Source organism: Balaenoptera acutorostrata, chromosome 10 (assembly GCF_949987535.1).
Source record: "Balaenoptera acutorostrata chromosome 10, mBalAcu1.1, whole genome shotgun sequence".
In the NCBI taxonomy this organism is placed as follows: Eukaryota; Metazoa; Chordata; class Mammalia; order Artiodactyla; family Balaenopteridae; genus Balaenoptera; species Balaenoptera acutorostrata.
This window is the reverse complement of record NC_080073.1, coordinates 93,452,802-93,475,624: the sequence shown is the minus strand read 5'-3', so window position 1 is coordinate 93,475,624 and position 22,823 is coordinate 93,452,802. Positions and strand designations below refer to the sequence as shown.

The window sequence follows — 22,823 nt, the reverse complement described above, 5'->3', positions numbered from 1 at the left end:
TAAAGCAATTAGCGATTTTTTAGAAAATGTGTTTTTGTGCCTCTTTTTCATTTCACTGTTTCTCCTTCATTAAGTAACCATATGTGGAATTGCTCAGGATTTCATTGCCTTTTTCTGTAGGGAAAGAATGAAATATATCACAAGGTGGACTGTCTGTTCTGAAACCTCTAGGAATCAACAGCAAGGGAAGGAAGAGCTACTTAAGGGGAGCTCCCATCTTTCTGAGTAGCAGAGACATTTTTGGTTGCAAATTTTAGGGATATATCCACATCAATAATTGCTCAGGGAGGACCTTCCAATCCCCCAGATTTGACCAGGATGCCAGTGCTTATACTTCTAAACATCATATATTTCCTCTTTCTTAAAAGATTTCGTATTATTTGTTCAATGCATGCCTTCCTTCTTGGAGCTGGAACTCTCAGTGCCAAGGACCATTCCTATACTGCCTTCAATAAACATAAAAGGCTAACATTTAGCAATTTAGTGGCTTTCAATACTTCAAAAGCTAAGTTAGATTTTCCTTCATAATCCCAGAGGTAAGTAAACCTAATCTATTCTGCATTTCTTCCCCTCACCCAACATGCCTTAGATTCTGACCAGATAATGTGTGTGGGTGTAGCGTGACTTGATCCCATCTCAAAAAACAAAGCTATAACCAGCATCATTGGTCAGGGGCTTGTTGCATTTTTCCTTCCTTTTGGCACTAAGTGTCCCTTGGATACCCAATAAAATACTCACCAGTAATAAAATAAGCCTTCAATTATTTAGGAGTTGGTCATTCAGATGTCCTGTTTCTCATTTTCTTCTTTTCCTACCTACTCTCTAACTTTTGGGCTTCTCACTGGCACACATGCCATCAAAGGCTGGCCAGAACAAGGGGGCTAGCTCTAATTAGTGGACTTTGTGATTGGCTAGAAACTCCAAAAAAAGCACATAAAGTCGGTAGATGGTTGAAACCCTAGAAGTTTGGAGAATTTTTCTGATGATATCAATTATTCTTAGTAGGACCCAGAAAAGATAGTTTGTCCAGTCAATAACCATAGTTACTAACCTATCATTATGTTACCATTTTTGTTTTTCCATTTTCTAGGTGGTGATATTATCTAGTTCTCCGCTTACCCAATCTGTGAATTAGGACATTTTATTTCATCTCTCTGAGCCTCATTTCATCATCAATAAAATAGAAACAGTAACCAAACAGGTTTGTTCTGACCCAAGCATTAATTCCAAGAATGAAATAATGTATGAAAGTGCTTTGTAAATGTAGAGGACCATTCGCATTTTATATCATTACCAACATTAATTGTTTGCTCACGGTTTAAGTTTTATATTAGAATGCCAATTTGTCTTCTCAAAAGCAGAGGTGCTTCACATGGGTTATTGTGATGGATAAAATTCAGGATTTTGGCACACTTGGCCAGCATGCATGCCAAATTCCTTATCAGTGCTTACCTTGGGAGGTTTCCTAAATGATGGGAACAAAACATTCAGCAGCAGAAGTAGAGAGCGTTGTCAACATAGCAGGCACACGTCAGAAGGAAGCAATGAAAGAGAAAAAAAACAAGGGAAACTCAGCATCTTGATTACATGATCTGAAAGATATTCTACTTCACAAAGATCAGGAGCCATATTCACTTCACTGCCTGAGGTGATAAACTTTTGTATTTGTTCAAAAATATAGTGTGGGCCTCAGTTTCTTTTCTGGTTTAATAGAATGTATCCAGTCATTCAGAGGTGTTTTTAATGATACTAAAAATGCCAACAAAAAGAGCATCGGAATAAAGAAAGATGCTGCAATCATACTGCATGCGGTCAAATACTTTAAAATCAATTTTCACATTTAAATTTTTCTTAAATTTGCCTTAATATATATGTATATTTCCTTTGAAAAATACTCTAATCAATATAGGATTTTTTTTCCCAATTAAAAACCATGGTTTAGATGACAATTTTCACATATTTCAACCCTGAATAAAAATTTAAAAGCAAGTTACATCCTTCCTTATCACCAATAACACACGCATTTTTTTATCATTCATTTTTTGCATTCAAAAATGACTGAAACTGCATCCAGAAAAAACTCGGAAAAGGAAATAGTTTTCAAAGTAACAAACCATTAGGATTACTTGCTTTGTAAATGTTTTGATCATATACAAAATTGAGCTGAACTATGATTTTTATGGTATGTGATCCTATCACAGGGTCTTGGCCTTCTTGATGTGGTTATAATTAATCAACCTCCAATATCATCAATTCAGAAACTGCAAAATTATTGTTAAATAGAAATGGGGGAATTTTTCCTGTGGCCTTAATCCTTCTTCACAGGGAATAGAATCATGAGAATAAGAAATGGATTTTCCAGATTGGAGAGGAGAAGATGGCGGAAGAGTAAGACGCGGAGATCACCTTCCTCCCCACAGATACATCAGAAATACATCTACACGTGGAACTGCTCCTATAGAACACCCACTGAACGCTGGCAGAAGACCTCAGACCTCCCAAAAGGCAAGAAATGGATTTTCCAGGGCAGAGGGCATGGAAACCAAAAGGTACAGGCAAAAACAGCATGGTGTTCTTTCTCCATCATTGTGTCTAACACTCCTCACAGAAACTTGAGAGCCCCAAATAAAACCCAGAGCTCAGAATCAAGGAAAGAAACTCCATGGATTCCACAATCAGGTAGGTAACTCTAACCTTTAAATCTACGGAAAGAAAATCATGACATTTCTTATAATGATGATGATAAAAAATTATCTTCTTGAAATTCCATAAATTAGCTAAAAAGTAAATGAGTCCTTATGTCATGACCCCAGGAAGGCACAATAGGAATGTGATTTTTGTCTTCAGGTTTTAGAGAAAAACTTTCTAGAAAAACTGGTATCTCTGGCTGGTATTAAGCAAGTCTCAACATTCTGTGCTTCTGTCCTTTAAAACAAGATAAACATTTATAGATGTTGTTATAAAACTGCATGAGTGTTTTTAATTCTAAGAAAGCCACGGGTCTTTGCTCTCTGCATAAAACTTGAGGTTTCTGCCAAGAAAATGTCCTTAAGTGGAACAACTGCTCTAGAAGGCATCTGCTCTGAGCAGGTAGAACAATGATGAAAACCTCACGCACAGTACTTTTGACAACGCCTTCTCTTATTTTGCTTGCCTGATTTTTTAAAAGCCATTTAAATTGCGGCTTTATTTAACAGGGTAAAGAAAAACCACTTGACTTGGCTTGTGATAAGGCAACCATATGAAACAGCATGGGCCAAATTAATAAAATATATGCTTCGCATTTAGGCTACAATGAACCAAGTAATCTAATGGGGGTAGAACATGCTAACAGAAATCCTAGGGATTTCTCCAGGATTCTCATGTGTTTCAGGACTGTACAATAACTGTCACCAGTGGCACAGAACAAGTGCTGGTTTGTAGCCAGTAGTACACTGACCTCCTTCGCTGTCCAATAATAGAGTTATCCTTTCTATACTGACATTTCAATACAGTTTTCTTTATTCCTATCAGGAAACCAGTCTTATTTCAACATTTTAAGTACTTTGTAAGTGTATTCCTCTCTCTTAGAAAGATAGCACATAATATGGGAATGCCAATGTAATTCTGCTACCTTCTTTTGTGTTTCTAAGGATGGTTTGTTAAGAATAAAGGGAGACTGGGATGCATGGGAAAAAGGCAAGCCACTAAGTGAAATTGCCACTACCCAAATTACTCGTCGTTTAGTTTAGAACAAGGATCCTGGCTACAGAAGGAAAAGTAGGTCATTTAGTTTATCACAACTGTACTTCATTAATTGGTAAACAAACATTTCTTGAAGTTTGAATTAGGTGATAAGCAACTAAGTTATCCTAATTCAGAACCATAGTTTACCACCCCAATCCCCAGAGGCTATATATCATTTTTTTGGGGCCTGAGAAGAAAAATTTTTCCAACATGAGTAATACTGATACTACAACCAAATATGGCATGCTATCCTTTGGGAAAAAAACAACTAATGTGATATTGCAATGTAAAGATAAAAATTCTCACACATGTATCTATGAAAGAAAATAAATAATATAAAAATCTATCAGAAACATAATCAATATTAGATACATTTTTTTTTTAAGTTACAACCTTTGTTGATTATATCAACAAAGTCTTATCAACAAAGAGTTCCGTCTAACTCTGTTAGGTCCAGCCTATTGCTGATACCTGCGTGGCTCACTTAGAGAAAGAGGCGATATTCCTGGCTAACAAACATCCAATGAACTACAAAGAACATCCCTTTGCAAAACACCAAAGGTTCCTTCCTCTCCCAGGACAAGCAAGTTGATGGATCTCTTCAAGGTCACCCACACTGTGTGCATTTCTCACACAACTCATGTAATTTCCATGCCTTTCACCCCCTTCTGCCCGATAGAATTTTCTCCTCTCCAACATCCAGCTCAAGGCTCCACTCTCTCAATTCCTCATCAATTGTTTGAGAGCACCTTGGCCTTCACTACCTCTGATACCCCAGGATTCCTATGGTCAACAAAACAGCTTAACACTCACGAGCACACATAAAGTCCTGTAGCCTTTGGTGATCCTGTCTGAATTGGAATCTCGTGTATCCCTAAGACCTAAACCCCTTGAAAGCAGAGGCTATGCCACATGCTACTTGCATGATCTCAGTCCCCAACACCACATATTTATGTAGAACTGAATAAGAACTCGGAAGTAATTTTTTACATTAATGGGTTAAACATAATCTGGATGTGAGGATTTTCTTCCACCACCCCCTCAATCCCACAATTCCAAAATTTGGGGGCAAGATTTTTTCTTTTTTTTGGCCATGCCACGTGGCTTGTGGGATCTTAGTTCCCCAACCAGGGATCAAACCTGGGAATTCTCACGGGGGCAAGATTGCTTGCATTTAATAGCAGAGAAGATGCCAAGGATTGTCAGAAAATGTAGACTGTTTCCAATGTCTTATTTTAAAATAATTATTTCTCTAGATCAGCATTTCATACAGAGAAGTTCAATGGGATGCCAACAAGGGTCAAGCCCTCAAAACCTTCAGAGGTCAACTAGGTTCAGAAATGCAGGTTCAGTTTGATGAGATGAGAGGAGATATACACACATGGAAATGGGGCTGTAAAGATAAGCTGGATCTATATCGGGCCAGGTCTTGAAATGAGCCGTCAGTACTCAACTTAGTATATAGTACAAACCTGAAAAGTTTAACAAGAGAGTGAAGTAAATAAGGCAGTATAAATAGCATATTACAATGACAGCAATCCTATATAGCTGTCGTTCTTTCCTCACACCTCACACTGAAAGATTTCTGGGACAAGGAGTCTTTTGTCCATTATTTACAGCCTATTGACTACAGTGAGCTACTTACAAGTTAGATGGCCAAAGACTCTCATGTCCACAAGCCCTAACCCCAGTCAGCGCTTCAAGAGACATGAATGATCAGTGACTTCTTCTGAAACAGAAAGTTCTCTTCCATGTGCTAACGATGTTATTGATTGATGGTTGGAAACTGTCACAACCTATACCACAAAGATATAGAGCTAAATGACATTTGACTCCTGGAGATTACTCTAAGGACATATACTTTATAAAGCCCTTGATTTTCACTTCCCACTTGGAGAGCTAAACATTGGGTCACATCAGAGTCCAAGTAATCCTGTTAACCAGCAAGCGTTTACTGAGTACCGATTCCTACACTGCACATCACAGGTGCTTTGAGGGATATTAGAGGAATGAGGCATGATCTCTGACCTCAAGAAGCTTAACAGCTTGTAACAGAGACAGATGCATACGTGAATAACTGATATCAAGTGGGCTGTGATGAGTGTCAAAGCACAGACAGAAACAAAGAGCCATATTCAGTCAACAAATATTTAAGCACATACTGTGTGCTGCTCTGTTGAGGTACAAAAATAAATTAGACATGCTGCCTTTCAGACAACAATAAATGGAACTTATACACACTCTGTGATGTGCAGAGATGCCCCAAACAGGGAAATATGAACTGGGAAAGAAGAGAAATTACCCTTCTAGAGAGGGAAATCTAGAAGGCTGAATAGAGGCACCCAGCTGACAGGGTGAAGAAATGGCATCCCAATAGGGAGAACCGTGTGTGCAAAAAGCATCGGAGTACACAGCTCGCTTCGTAGGACCAGAGCATCATAGGACTGTTCTGTCACCGAGCTCAGTAGTTTGTCCACAGAAAGAGACAGTGGGATACAGGATGATACAGGGTTGGGATTTGGTTGGATAGGTGGGTATAAAGGTTTATCTTCAATGACGATTCATTAACTTTAGTTTGAAGATAAGTTTATATATTTGTATACCAACAAATGAACATATTCATATATTTAAAACATATAACAAGCACTTCTATGAGTTATAAAAAGCAGATGGGGTTACATATTTTGAAGAGCCTCTGAAACCAACCACAAGAAGAATGCAAATGCCAAAAACATTAAATTCCATGACAAGGCCTGGTTTTAAAACCTTAAAAAAGAGGTATTAGAGTCAGCAGGTTATAAAGCTTATATGAAGCTACAGCAAAATTTTCTGAACACTGATGAAGCTGATTCATTTTTTTTAACTTTTTCTTTTATATCGGAGTATAGCTGACTAACAATGTTGTGATTTTTCAGGTGCACAGCAAGCGACTCAGCCATACATATACATGTATCCATTCTCCCCCAGACTCCCCTCCCATCCAGGCTGCCCCATAACACTTAGCAGAGTTCCCTGGGCTATACAGTAGGTCTTTGTTGGTTATCCTTTTTAAATAGGAAGCTGATTCATTTAAGGGGAAATGTTACCAACCAGAGCAGACTTTTAACACCAATATATCTGGTTTGCTTGGAAGAGTATGTCCTCTGGAATCTACTGGGTTTAAGGTATGTTTAATATTGTTTTCCTCCTAACCTCCTATTTTCTAGAAGACTTTGATTTTTCTACCTATGAATTTTTCTGACAGTGGTGCTTTCCAAGAACTCAAATCCCTGTGGTTGGACAGAGGCTGATATGGTCCAAGGGGAAGATCCAATAAAGCACAGGTTGGGTCGAGAAGGAAGTCAAGTCAGGAGGAGGATGACAGACTGGAAGAAAACAGCAAGCAAGAAACTCGTGGTCTGGATAAAATGAAAGAGCAAAGATGGTGTAGTGGTAGCAAGAGAAGATGTTGCAGTCAATGACTGAGGTGTAATATATCAGAACGGTAAACTCTAAGCTGGTCATAGCAGTATGTCTGTGAAATGGAATGGACGATCATCACTTTAATTAATAACTAACACTTACGGAGCTCTAACTATATTTTTCTGTTAGTTCTACCTGATTTTACTCATTTAACATATTTGATAACCCTATAAAGTTCCCTTTATTATTTTTTTTCAGATGAAAAATACTGGGTGTAAGGTACAGAGATGGCATGACTTACTCAGAGTCACACAGTTAATTGGCAGCAGCGCCATGATTCAAACCCAGGTTGTCTCTGGCTGTAGAGCCCCCTCCCCTCCCCGCCACCCCGACTCATAACAGCTACAGTGTATTGCCTCTTTTGAGTCTAGAAGATTTTAGTGAAAGCTCTTCGAGCCTAGGCTAGGGTCCTGGATAGCAATCCACGTGAATGTTCAACGATGCGGCTCGTCTGTGTCCACATGGCTCATCCACGTGGTTAATGGCATCAGTTAGCTCTGTGTCGAGGTCCTTCAGGAATGTGTAGGAGGATCTCAGAGGAGGAATGGCTTTTACATGCAAGACAGGAATGGCTGCCCCATGGCAGTGTAGAGTCAGAAGAAGGTGGCAAAGTACCACTTTCCCTGGGGAAGCAGAAAATTGAGCACCCCCGGAGAAGGCTATGAATAAAGCCACAGAAAGGTGTATGTAGATGTGCTGGGAGCAAACGTCCGGCAGAGAAGAGCAAAACAAAGTTGGAGAGTACAGGGTATGCTCAGGGAGCAGCAGGTACACAGAGGGGATGGAGAACAATCAAGTAGAAATAACAGACAGCAACCAAAGCACAGAGGGCACTGAGTGCCACTCAGACTTTGACTTCTCCCAGAAGCGACTGTTATGGATGGTTTGTGCAACGAGGGTAACATGGCCAGATGTGTTTTAAGAGGGTGTGATCGAGGCCACACCATCTACAGAGTCAGCAGTGAGATGTACTGGTGACCCTCTACTTGGCAATGACCGCAGCCTGTGTGGTGTGTCAGTTGGCAGCGAGGCAAAGGCAAGAGAAAAAGCAGGATGGAAAGGAGAGAGCAAACATGACTTGAAGGAAGATTCTGTAAAATGTGTTGACTGACGTGCCCCACCACCTGACCTGCCCTCTACATCTGCAAGGACGGAACCACCGCTGCGTGGTGTGGAATGACTTCTTAGGGTCCTTCCCTTGCAGACCTTGGAGCCGCCCTGATGAGATGAATGAAGGAACAAATGGCTTCAATTATCTTCATATTTTATGCTGTTGAGTTTAAAAATTCCAAATGCATCTGCAATTAAAAAACCCAATCATCCCAATATTCCTTCAGTGTGAACTGCTTCTTTTAAAAACGTAATGGAGTAATGGAAATAAAAACAAAAATAAACAAGTGGGACCTAATGAAACTTCAAAGCTTTTGCACAGCAAAGGAAACCATAAACAAGACGAAAAGACAACCCTCAGAATGGGAGAAAATATTTGCAAACGAATCAACGGACAAAGGATTAATCTCCAAAATATATAAACAGCTCATTCAGCTCAATATCAAAGAAACAAACACCCCAATCCAAAAATGGGCAGAAGACCTAAATAGACATTTCTCCAAAGAAGACATACAGACGGCCACGAAGCACATGAAAAGATGCTCAACATCACTAATTATTAGAGAAATGCAAATCAAAACTACAATGAGGTATCACCTCACTCCTGTTAGAATGGGCATCATCAGAAAATCTACAAACAACAAATGCTGGAGAGGGTGTGGAGAAAAGGGAACCCTCTTGCACTGTTGGTTGGAATGTAAATTGATACAGCCACTATGGAGAACAATATGGAGGTTCCTTAAAAAACTACAAATAGAATTACCATATGACCCAGCAATCCCACTACTGGGCATATACCCAGAGAAAACCGTAATTCAAAAAGATACATGCACCCGAATGTTCATTGCAGCACTATTTACAATAGCCAGGTCATGGAAGCAACCTAAATGCCCATCAACAGACGAATGGATAAAGAAGTTGTGGTACATATATACAATGGAATATTACTCAGCCATAAAAAGGAACGAAATTGAGTCATTTGTTGAGAAGTGGATGGATCTAGAGACTGTCATACAGAGTGAAGTAAGTCAGAAAGAGTAAAACAAGTATCGTATATTAATGCATGTATGTGGAACCTAGAAAAATGGTACAGATGAGCCAGTTTGCAGGGCAGAAGTTGAGACACAGATGTAGAGAATGGACATATGGACACCAAGGGGGGAAAACTGCAGTGAGGTGGGGATGGTGGTGTGCTGAATTGGGCGATTGGGATTGACATGTATACACTGATGTGTATAAAACTGATGCCTAATAAGAACCTGCAGTATAAAAAAACAAACAACTAATACTAAACTTTCATTGGGTTATTTGTATGGAAATATGTTAATATAAATGTTTCAGACATTACATGAAATTTCTAAAAATCTTATATTTGTATTTGTATGGAAATATGTATGGAAATATGTTAATATAAATGTTTCAGACATTACAGGAAACTTCTAAAAATCTTATATGTTCTGGTATAATGTTATAAGTAATAATCCTAGTTATTACTTTAAAATGTATATCTCAGAAATAACTAAAAATAAATTAAAAAAAAAAAAAAACAAAAAAAAAACGTACCACTCCATTTAACTTGCTCTCATTTTCAATAAAACTCAGAAAGAAAAACTGAACTAAATTGATACCTGAGTGGAAAGACTCATGGTTTAATTTTGGGGGGGGGGTATATTTTGGACTACATCTTTCTGGCATAACTACATTTGGCTGGAATTTCTGCAAGAAGTAAGACAGGATAGTGGTGAAGATTTAAGGATTAGGAGCCAAACAACTCTAGCTCTGCCATCAGCTAGCCATGTTGACTTGGGGCACATTTATGTAACCCCTCTGAGCCTCAGTTTCTGTGTTTATAAAATGGGGAAAGAAGGGGAGTTCCCTGGTTGCCTAGTGGTTAGCGTCTGGTGCTTTCACTGTGGAGGTCCGGATTCGATTCCTGGTTGGGGAACCATCCTGCATGCCATGCAGCGTGGCCAAAATCCAAAAAAATAAATAAAAATAAATTTAAAAAAATAAAATGAGGCTAGAAAAGCACCCCTTCAGGACCACACTCAGCAGCCAGGATAATGCTACACACCACTGGTGCATGGTTATCGTTCAATAAATGTTAGATGCTATTGTTGGTGCTACAACAAACAGCCCTCCTGGATAATGAATGCAAAATGTTAACACAGCTCCAACTAATTTCATCTAGGAAAAAGTTACTGGGAGCTGAAGAACAAGAGCGTTTTCTTTTGGCAATAGAGAAAATTTATGTTCATAAAAATGAAGACAAACATGATGTTTAAAATACACTCTTCAGGGACTTCCCTGGTGGCGCAGTGGTTAAGAATCTGCCTGCCAATGCAGGGCACCCGGGTTCGAGCCCTCGTCCGGGAGGATCCCACATGCCATGGAGCAACTAAGCCCGTGCACCACAACTACTGAGCCTGCACTCTAGAGCCCGTGAGCCACAACTACTGAGCCCACATGCCACACTAAAGCCCACGTGCCTAGGGCCCGTGCTCCGCAACAAAGAGAAGCCACCGCAATAAGAAGCCCGCGCACCGCAACAAAGAGTAGCCCCCTCTCGCCGCAACTAGAGAAAGCCCGTGTGCACAGCAGTGAAGACCCAACACAGCCAAAAATAAATAAATGAATAAATAATAAATAAATTTTAAAAAAAAACCCTCTTGAAACAAGGACAGCTGAATGTCGACCATTGCTGGAACGCCGCCAACGGATATATGGATGGTCTTAAACGCTTTAAAAAAAGTTCAAAAGGTTTTGATGTTCAGAAATGAGTTTTAGAGGAAAAAAAAGAATACTCCAGCATAAAAGTGAATACAAAATATTCTGAGTCTCGAGTGTCCTTTCTGGGAAGACAGGAATGACTGAGGGGGTCAGCAGCAATGAGGACCACCTGGGAGCAACAGAGCGACAGCCCAGGACTGGGAGCAGACCCCAGGCCCAGAAAGGTGCCTTGCATTCTATTTCCTGCAGTGACGGCATACCTTAAAGGGATGTATAATAGTAAAATCTTGAGGGAAAAAACGCTCACTATGTTGTCAATGACACAGTGATTTCTGGCTATGACAGCACTTCTAAAACAGGAGGTTTTTTCCCTTAAGGAAAAAAAAAAAGTTTTTAAGAAAACACGTATGATAAAGGAAGGAAAAGAATATAAAGAAAAAACAAACCTTGGAAATAATGAGATAAACATATATGAAGTTGAACACCCTTATAAGAACTAAACTAGGATATTAATTTTTTTTTTTTAGCGAAGAGCCAAGAGCAGGTGCATGATGGCCAACACTTCAGCATACATCATCGGGCTGATCTCACTTGACATCTGGCCCCATGCACTGCTATACCCATGACAGCTGACAAAGTGACCACAGGGATAATGATTTAATTTTAAAGGTAGGCTTTATTTTTAAATGACCTAGTATTTTAAAATTTGTCATTTATTTTCTCAGTCTGAAGCTGAAGAATCTAGAAGTACTATTTCTGGACTTGGAAAGCTGGCATTAAAAAAGGTCAGGACAGGAATAAAGACGCAGATGTAGAAAATGGACTTGAGGACACGGGGAGGGGGAAGGGGAAGCTGGGACGAAGTGAGAGAGTAGCACTGACATACATACACTACTAAGTGTAGGACAGATAGCTAGAGGGAAGCAGCCGCATAGCACAGGGAGATAAGCTTGGTGCTTTGTGACCTCCTAGAGGGGTGGGATAGGGAGGGTGGGAGGGAGATGCAAGAAGGAGGGGATATGGGGATATACGTATGCATACAGCTGATTCACTTTGTTATACAGCAGAAACTAACACAACATTGTAAAGCGATTATACTCCAATAAAGATGTTAAAAAAAAAAAAAAAAAACGGTCAGGGGTCAGCATTAGAAACAGAACCCAAAGGAGCAAACAAGTTTTGGCCCTTTCCCAAAATAACACCTTGAATTTTCAGCTGAGTACCAAAGCACAGAACTGCATTACCAAAGTAAGATATGCCCTACAGGCCACGAAGAACATTTATAGTTTGAAAGCTTCACTACTGTAGTCCACTGAAATGAACAGCGAGACAAGGTGATTTAAAAAAAAAAAAAAAGTGCCATTTTGTTAGTCTCTGTCAAAACCATTTTCTTCTATCATCAAGAAGAACACAATTAAAAAATGCTGGCAAAGGTGTGGAGAAAAGGGAACCCTCCAACACTGTTAGTGGGAATTAAACTGGTGCAGTCACTGTGGAAAACAGTATGGAGGTTTCTCAAAAAACTAAAAATAATACTACCTTATGACCCAGCAATTCCACTCCTGGGTATATGTCTGAAAAAAAAACAAAAATACTAATTCGGAAAAAAAAAAAAAAACTAATTCAGAAAGATACATGCACCCCAATGTTTATGGCAGCATTATTTACAATTGCCAAGATAAGGAAGCAACCTAAGTGATCATCAACAGACGAATGGATAAAGAAGATGTGGTGCTATATATACAATGAACTGCTACTCAGCCATAAAAAAGAATGAAATGTTGCCATTTGCAACAACATGGATGGACTTGGAGGGTATTATGCTGAGTGAAGTTAAGTCAGACAGAGAAAGACAAATACTGTATGATATCACTTATATGTGGAATCTAAAAAATAAACAAACTAGTGAATATAACTAAAAAGAAACAGAGTCACAGATATAGAGAACAAACTAGTGGTTACCAGTGGGGAGAGGGAAAGCGGGGAAGGGCAAGAGAGGGGTAGGGATTAAGAGGTACAAACCACTATGCATAAAATAAATAAGCTACAAGGATATATTTTACAACACAGGGAATATAGCCAATATTTTATAACTATAAATGAAACACAACCTCTAAAAATTGTGAATCACTATGTTGTACACCTGAAATTTATATAATATTATACATCAACTATACCTCAATTTTAAAAACCTGCGTTTTAAAAATATATGAATAGCAGTAATAAAAACTTTTTAATTACAAAAACATTTTTCTGCAATAAAGATGTATCAACTTTATTATAGAAGCAAGAAACTTCTGAAATAAAGTGAATAAGAGCAAAGTCTTAGAGTTCCCACTGGAAGTTTTCTAATCACTTCAAGTCTTATAAATTAATTTTATTATTTTACAACTCTGATGATCTCCCAAAAATGTTCTAGGGTTGTAAGAATGTATAAATATAATACAATAAAATTCCATTTTTAAAAATCATCACTTTTTTTCTGCACAGATATACAATCTCTCTGCCACCCAGCAAGACTCAAGTTTTAAAGACATAGGCCATACCATCTCCACTGACTAGGCAGGGAGATACAGTGATGACCGTCTTGACTTGAAACTGACTGAAGCCCTCTTGGTGTGCATCAAATGGCTTGCAAATAATTTGTATTCAGTGAGCTCTGGTTAAAGGACCCAATCAGCCAATCAGTGAGTTACCAATCTCTCCTAATATCAGGTTTATTCTACTATGACGCTAATAACTACAAATACACTTCTAATAAAAATTTTGTAGGGGGCTTCCCTGGTGGCGCAGTGGTTGAGAATCTGCCTGCTACTGCAGGGGACATGGGTTCGAGCCCTGGTCTGGGAAGATCCCACATGCCAAGGAGTGACTAGGCCCGTGAGCCACAAATTACTGAGCCTGCGCGTCTGGAGCCTGTGCTCTGCTACAAGAGAGGCCGCGACAGTGAGAGGCCAGTGCACTGCGATGAAGAGTGGCCTCCGCTTGCCGCAACTAGAGAAAGCCCTCGCACAGAAACGAAGACCCAACACAGCCATAAATAAATAAGTAAATAAATTTAAATTGTTTAAAAAAAAAAATTTTGTAGGCTAAAATTATTTTTCTTAATAAAAAATTTAATGCCATTCAGGTTGAGCCTGAACTCTAAATACCCCAACCTCAGAGGTGGGGACAGGGATTGGAGGTTGAACCAATCACCAAAGGCCAATGATTTAATCACTCATGCCTACATAATGAAACCTTCATAAAAATGTTAACAGATGAGTTTCAGAGAGCTTCTGGGCTGCTGAACACCTGGAGGTGCTGGGAGGGTGTGGTACCCAGAGAGGGCACAGAAGCTCTGCACCACTTCCCACACACCTCATCCCACGCATCTTCTCCATCTGGCTGTTCCTGAATTGTACCCTTTTACAATAAACCAATAATCTAATAAGTAAACTGTTTTCCTGAGTTCTGTGAGCCGCTGTAGCAAATTATCAAACCCAAGGAGGGGGCTGTGGGAACCTCATATTTATAGCCCAGCAGTCAAAAGCACAAGTAACAACCTGGGAACTGTAAATGGCATCCAAGGGTGGGGTGGGGGGGCAGCCTTGTGGGACTGAGCCCTTAACTTGTGGGATGTGCTGCTAACTCCAGGCAGACAGTGTCAGAATTGGACTGAACTGTAGGACATCCCGCTGGTGTCTACAGAGAACTGGAGAAGTGGCTGGTGTGGGAAAACCCCTGCACATTTGGTGGCCAGAAGTACTGAAAGTAGTGAAAGATTTTCCCCTTTACAGTGGTTACTATCTGGGTGAAATCTAGAAATATCACCCAGCCCCTCACTCCTCACATTGTAGTTTGAGGGTTGGTGACAGGCAGTCCATGTTACTAATGGTGGCAGACCAGTTTGTTACTGGTCTTGGAGGAGGTAAGAATCTGTTCCAAGGTCCTGGCCAGTCTCACCTTCCTTTAGAGGTAAAATGCAACAATGCCTCCCTCCTCCGACATTTACAAAAGTATCCATCCATCCATGATGGATTGGAATTAAAAAGGAAAAAGAAACGATCCTTCTGAAAGTTTTTTTTTTTTAGCATTGCTGCCCAGAAGCCAAGTAGAACTTTTGTAAGAAACTTTCATTTCTACATAATGAACTGGTTAATAAAAAAAGATTGCTACAGTAAAATGCAAAACTTGAGTGGAATACATGAACATATTCTCAGTAACTATTAACCCAACATAATGATGTTCATTCAGTATATATATATTTCCAAAATTAAAATGGGTACACGAAGCAAACAGAATGTTTAGCAAGCTATGTGGCATTATTTTACGTAATTACTATCCACTGATAATAGCTCCCCTGCCTTTTCTTTCCCTAATATTGTCAAGGAAAATACCTGAATTGCTCCCCTTAAGGAAACACAGCCAACTACAGCTGTGGGTGTCAGGCCTCTGAGAAGCCCCTAGTGGTCTCCGTGGAGCGTCCTCCAGGCCACTGCACGGAGCTCCAGTCTCTCAACGCCACGGCTGCAATTCCCAGTGGCACGGGGGAGCCTGGCAAGAACTCACACTAGATGAACCAAAACAAAGTTGAGCAGAGAAAACATGGTCTTGTGCAATTTTCCTGCTGTGTCTTCAAAAGTACCATGCAGCGAAGCTCTCAAAAAAAAAAAAAAAAAAAAAAAAAAAAAACAGCAAAGCAGCAGTAAGCACCAATGCTTGATTTTAAATCTAGAATTAAGCACCTCTGTGAGGCCATTCTCAGGCTAGTTCTCGGCTGCTACTACTAGAGAGGACCCCAATTAATACGCTGTTTGGAAGAACCATACACTTAACTATCTGGTTTTACTCGTATTTCCAGGAATAATTTTCCACTTACGTGAGAGTCTGTACCTTGATAGCATATACTTATGACACCATGCTTATAATTACATAAACAGTATTTACATTTTCTACATGAGGGAGTCAAAACCAAACATCACGCTACGTGCAACAGCTTCACGAAAGCAGCAGTATCAGCTGAACAGGAGAGACAGAGAACAGCCTTTATGAGAGCCAGTCCAGGGAGGAGCTTCAAGATGGCGGAAGAGTAAGACGCGGGCATCACCTTCCTCCCCACAAATACATCAGAAATACGTCTACATGTGGAACAACTCCTATAGAACACCTACTGAACGCTGGCAGAAGACCTCAGACCTCCCAAAAGGCAAGAAACTCCTCACGTACCTGGGTAAAACAAAAAAAAAAGGAAAAACAGAGACAAAGAATAGGGACGGGACCTGCACCAGTGGGAGGGAGCTGTGAAGGAGGAAAGGTTTCCACACACTAGGAACCCCCTTTGCCGGCGGAGACTGTGGGTGGAGGAGGGGGGAAGCTTCGGAGCCGCGGAGGAGAGCGCAGCCACAGGGGTGCGGAGGGCAAAGCGGAGAGATTCCCGCACAGAGGATCGGCGCCGAGCAGCACTCACCAGCCCGAGAGGCTTGTCTGCTCAGCCGCCGGGGCGGGCGGGGCTGGGAGCTGAGGCTCGGGCTGCGGTCGGCTCGCAGGGAGAGGACTGGGGTTGGCGGCGTGAACACAGCCTGAAGGGGTTAGCGCGCCACAGCTAGCTGGAAGGGAGTCCGGGAAAAACTCTGGAGCTGCCAAAGAGGCAAGAGACTTTTTCTTGCCTCTTTGTTTCCTGGTGCGCGAGGAGAGGGGATTCAGGGCGCCACTTAAAGGAGCTCCAGAGACAGGCGCGAGCTGCGGCTATCAGCGCGGACCCCAGAGACGGGCATGGGACGCTAAGGCTGCTGCCGCCGCCACCAAGAAACCTCTGTGTGAGCCCAGGGCACTCTCCACACCGCCCCTCCCGGGAGCCTGTGCAGCCCGCCACTGCCAGGGTCCCGGGAGCCGGGGACAACATCCCCAGGAGAACACATGGCGCCTTAGGCTGGTGCAACGTCACGCCGGCCTCTGCCGCCGCAGGCTGGCCCCGCATCTGTACCCCTCCCTCCCCATGGTCTGAGCGAGCCAGAGCCCCCCGAATCAGCTGCTACTTTAACCCCGTCCTGTCTGAGCGAAGAACAGATGCCCTCAGGCAACCTACACACAGAGGCGGGTCCAAATCCAAAGGTGAACCCCAGGAGCTGTGCGAACAAAGAAGAGAAAGGGAAATCTCTCCCAGCAGCCTCAGGAGCAGCGGATTAAATTTCCACAATCAACTTGATGTACCTGCATCTGTGGAATACCTGAATAGACAACAAACCATCCCAAACTGAGGGGGTGGACTTCGGGAGCACTGATATATATATATTTTTCCCTTTTTCTCTTTTTGTGAGTGTGTATGTGTATGCTTCTGTGTGTGATTTTGTCTGTATAGCCTTGCTTTTACCATTTGTCCTAGGGTTCTGTTTTGTTAGTTTGTTTTTTACTTAAAAATTTTTTTCCTTAATAATTATTTTTTATTTAAATAACTTTATTGTATTGTATTGTATTGTATTGTATATTCTTCTTTCTTTCTTTCTTTTCTTCCTTTTATTCTGAGCCGTGTGGTGGACAGATGCTTGGTGCTCCAGCCAGGCGTCACGTCTGTGCCACTGAGGTAGGAGAGCCAAGTTCAGGACACTGGTCCACAAGACACCTCCCAGCTCCATGTAATATCAAATGGCGAAAATCTCCCAGAGATCTCCATCTCAACGCCAAGACCCAGCTCCACTCAATGACCAGCAAGCTACAGTGCTGGACACCCTATGCCAAACAACTAGCAAGACAGGAACACAACCCCATCCATTAGCAGAGAGGCTGCCTAAAATCATAATAAGGCCACAGACACCCCAAAACACACCACCAGACGTGGCCCTGCCCACCAGAAAGACAAGATCCAGCCTCATCCACCAGAACACAGGCACCAGTCCCCTCCACCAGGAAGCCTACACAACACACGGAACCAACCTTAGCCACTGGGCACAGACACGAAAAACAGCAGGAACTACGAACCTGCAGCCTGTGAAAAGGAGACATCAAACACAGTAAGTTAAGCAAAAGGAGAAGACAGAGAAACACACAGCAGATGAAGGAGCAAGGCAAAAACCCACCAGACATAACAAATTAAGAGGAAATAGGCAGTCTACCTGAAAAAGAATTCAGAATATAATAGTAACAATGATCCAAAATCTTGGAGATGGAATGGAGAAGATACAAGAAATGTTTAACAAGGATCTAGAAGAACTAAAGAAAAAACAAACAGTGATGAACAACACAATAAATGAAATTAAATATTCTCTAGAAGGGATCAATAGCAGAATAACTGAGGCAGAAGAACAGATAAGCGACCTGGAAGATAAAATAGTGGAAATGACTACTGCAGAGCAGAATAAAGAAAAAAGAATGAAAAGAACTGAGGACAGTCTCAGAGACCTCTGGGACAACATTAAACACACCAACATTCGAATTATAGGGGTCCCAGAAGAAGAAGAGAAAAAAAAAGGGACTGAGAAAATATTTGAAGAGATTATAGTTGAAAACTTCCCTAATATGGGAAAGGAAATAGTCAATCAAGTCCAGGAAGCACAGAGAGTCCCATACAGGATAAATCCAAGGAGAAACATGCCAAGACACATATTAATCAAACTATCAAAAATTAAATACAAAGAACAAATATTAAAAGCAGCAAGGGAAAAAACAACAAATAACACATAAGGGAATCCCCATAAGGTTAACAACTGATCTTTCAGCAGAAACTGCAAGCCAGAAGGGAGTGGCAGGACATGTTTAAAGTGATGAAAAGGAAAAACCTACAACCAAGATTACTCTACCGAGCAAGGATCTCATTCAGATTTGACGGAGAACTTAAAACCTTTACAGACAAGCAAAAGCTAAGAGAATTCAGCACCACCAAACCAGCTTTACAACAAATGCTAAAGGAACTTCTCTAGGCAGGAAACACAAGAGAAGAAAAAGACGTACAATAACAAACCCAAAACAATTAAGAAAATGGTAATAGGAACATACATATCGATAATTACCTTAAATATAAATGGATTAAATGCTCCCACCAAAAGACAAAGACTGGCTGAATGGATACAAAAACAAGACCCATCTATATGCTGTCTACAAGAGACCCACTTCAGACCTAGGGACACATACAGACTGAAATTGAGGGGATTTAAAAAGATATTCCATGCAAATGGCAATCAAAAGAAAACTGGAGTAGCAAGACTCATATCAGACAAAATAGACTTTAAAACAAAGACTATTACAAGAGACAAAGAAAGACTCTACATGATGATCAAGGGATCAATCCAAGAAGAAAATATAACAATTGTAAATATTTATGCCCCCAACACTGGAGCACCTCAATACGTAAGGCAAATACTAACAGCCATGAAAGGGGAAATCGACAGTAACACAATCATAGTAGGGGACTTTAACACCCCACTTTCACCAATGGGCAGATCATCCAAAATGAAAATCAGTAAGGAAACACAAGCTTTAAATGATACATAAGATGGACTTAATTGATATTTATAGGACATTCCATCCAAAAACAACAGAATACACATTCTTCTCAAGTGCTCATGGAACATTCTCCAGGATAGATCATATCTTAGGTCACAAATCAAGCCTTGGTAAATTTAAGAAAATTGAAATCGTATCAAGTAGCTTTTCCGACCACAATGCTATGAGACTAGATATTACAGGAAAAAAATCTGTAAAAAATACAAACACATGAAGGCTAAACAATATACTACTTAATAACCGAGAGATCACTGAAGAAATCAAAGAGGAAATCAAAAACTACCTAGAAACAAATGACAATGAAAACACAATGACCCAAAACCTATGGGATGGAGCAAAAGCAGTTCTAAGACGGAAGTTTATAGCAATACAATCCTACCTTAAGAAACAAGAAACATCTCAAATAAACAACCTAAACTTACACCTAAAGCAATTAGAGAAAGAAGAACAAAAAAACCCCTAAGTTAGTAGAAGGAAAGAAATCATAAAGATCAGATCAGAAATAAATGAAAAAGAAATGAAGGAAATGATAGCAAAGATCAATAAAACTAAAAGCTGGTTCTTTGAGAAGATAAACAAAATTGATAAACCATTAGCCAGATTTATCAAGAAAAAAAGAGAGAAGACTCAAATCAATAGAATTAGAAATGAAAAAGGAGAAGTAACAACTGACACTGCATAAATACAAAGGATCATGAGAGATTACTACAAGCAACTATATGCCAATAAAATGGAAAACCGGGAAGAAATGGACAAATTCTTAGAAAAGCACAACCTTCCGAGACAGAACCAGGAAGAAATAGAAAATATATGAACAGACCAATCACAAGCACTGAAATTGAAACTGTGATTAAAAATCTTCCAACAAACAAAAGCCCAGGACCAGATGGCTTCACAGGCGAATTCTATCAAACATTTAGAGAAGAGCTAACACCTACCCTTCTCAAACTCTTCCAAAATATAGCAGAGGGAGGAACACTCCCAAACTCATTCTATGAGGCCACCATCACTCTGATACCAAAACTAGACAAAGATACCACAAAGAAAGAAAACTACAGGCCAATATCACTGACGAACATAAATGCAAAAATCCTCAACAAAATACTAGCAAACAGAATCCAACAGCACATTAAAAGGATCATACACTATGATCAAGTGGGGTTTATCCCAGGAATGCAAGGATTCTTCAATATACGCAAATCAATCAACGTGATACACCATATTAACAAATTGAAGGAGAAACACCATATGATCATCTCAACAGAAGCAGAGAAAGCTTTCAACAAAATTCAACACCCATTAATGATAAAAACCCTCCAGAAAGTAGGCAGAGAGGGAACTTACCTCAACATAATAAAGGCCATATATGACAAACCCACAGCCAACATCGTCCTCAGTGGTGAAAAACAAACCATTTCCACTAAGATCAGGAACAAGACAAGGTCGCCCACTCTCACCACTATTATTCAACATAGTTTTGGAAGTTTTAGCCACAGCAATCAGAGAAGGAAAAGAAATAAAAGGAATCCAAATCGGAAAAGAAGAAGTAAAGGTGTCACTGTTTGCAGATGACATGATACTGTACGTAGAGAATCCTAAAGATGCTACCAGAAAACTACTAGAGCTAATCAATGAATTTGGCAAAGTAGCAGTATACAAAATTAATGCACAGAAATCTCTTATATTCCTACACACTAATGACGAAAAATCTGAAAGAGAAATTAAGGGAACACTCCCACTTACCACTGCAACAAAAAGAATAAAATATCTAGGTATAAACCTACCTAAGGAGACAAAAGACCTGTATGCAGAAAATTATAAGACACTGATGAAAGAAATTAAAGATGATACAAATAGATGGAGAGATACACCATGTTCTTGGATTGGAACAATCAACATTGTGAAAATGACTCTACTACACAAAGCAATCTACAGATTCAATGCAATCCCTATCAAAGTACCACTGGCATTTTTCACAGAACTAGAACAAAAAATTTCACAATTTGTATGGAAACACAAAAGACCCCGAAGAGCCAAAGCAATCTTGAGAAAGAAAAACGGAGCTGGAGGAATCAGGCTCCCTGACTTCAGACTATACTACAAAGCTACAGTAATCAAGACAGTATGGTACTGGCACAAAAACAGAAATATAGATCAATGGAAAAGGATAGAAAGCCCAGAGATAAACTCACACACATACGGTCACCTTATCTTTGATAAAGGAGGCAAGAATATACAGTGGAGAAAAGACAGCCTCTTCAATAAGTGGTGCTGGGAAAACTGGACAGCTACGTGTAAAAGAATGAAATTAGAACACTCCCTAACACCATACACAAAAATAAACTCAAAATGGATTAAATACCTAAATGGAAGGCCAGACACTATAAAACTCTTAGAGGAAAACATAGGCAGAACATTCTATGACATAAATCACAGCAAGATCCTTTCTGACACACCTCCTAGAGAAATGGAAATAAAAACAAAAATAAACAAATGAGACCTAATGAAACTTAAAAGCTTTTGCACAGCAAAGGAAAACATAAGACGAAAAGACAACCCTCAGAATGGGAGAAAATATTTGCAAATGAAGCAACTGACAAAGGATTAATCTCCAAAATTTACAAGCAGCTCAGGCAGCTCAATATCAAAAAAACAACCCAATCCAAAAATGGGCAGCAGACCTAAATAGACATTTCTCCCAAGAAGATACACAGATTGCCAACAAACACACATGAAAGAATGCTCAACATCATTAATCATTAGAGAAATGCAAATCAATACTACAATGAGATATCATCTCACACTGGTCAGAATGGCCATCATCAAAACATCTACAAACAATAAATGCTGGAGAGGGTGTGGAGAAAAGGGAACACTCTTGCACTGTTGGTGGGAATGTAAATTGATACAGCCACTATGGAGAACAGTATGGAGGTTCCTGAAAAAAGTGAAAACAAAACTACCATACGACCCAGCAATCACAGTACTGGGCATATACCCTGAGAAAACCATAATTCAAAAAGAGTCATTTACCAAAATGTTCATTGCAGCTCTATTTACAATAGCCAGGACATGGAAGCAACCTAAGTGTCCATCAACAGATGAATGGATAAGGAAGACGTGGCACATATATACAATGGAATATTACTCAGCCATTAGAAAGGAATGAAACTGAGTTATTTGTAGTGCAGAGGATGGACCTAGAGACTGTCATACAGAGTGAAGTAAGTCAGAAAGAGGAAAAAAAATACTGTATGCTAACACATATATATGGAATCTAAAAAAAAGAAAAAAGAAAAAAGAAATGGTCAGAAGAA

The 22,823-nt window shown here is 40.0% G+C and overlaps 1 protein-coding gene across 1 annotated transcript in view; it reads right to left on the bottom strand.

The window, feature by feature from the left end:
* KIF13A (kinesin family member 13A) overlaps positions 1-22,823 on the bottom strand; it is a 214,488-nt gene that overhangs the window by 125,924 nt on the left and 65,741 nt on the right. Inside the window, 1 exon segment of the mRNA XM_057554367.1 lies at positions 1,453-1,465. Within this exon segment, the coding sequence (XP_057410350.1) occupies positions 1,453-1,465 (13 nt within the window).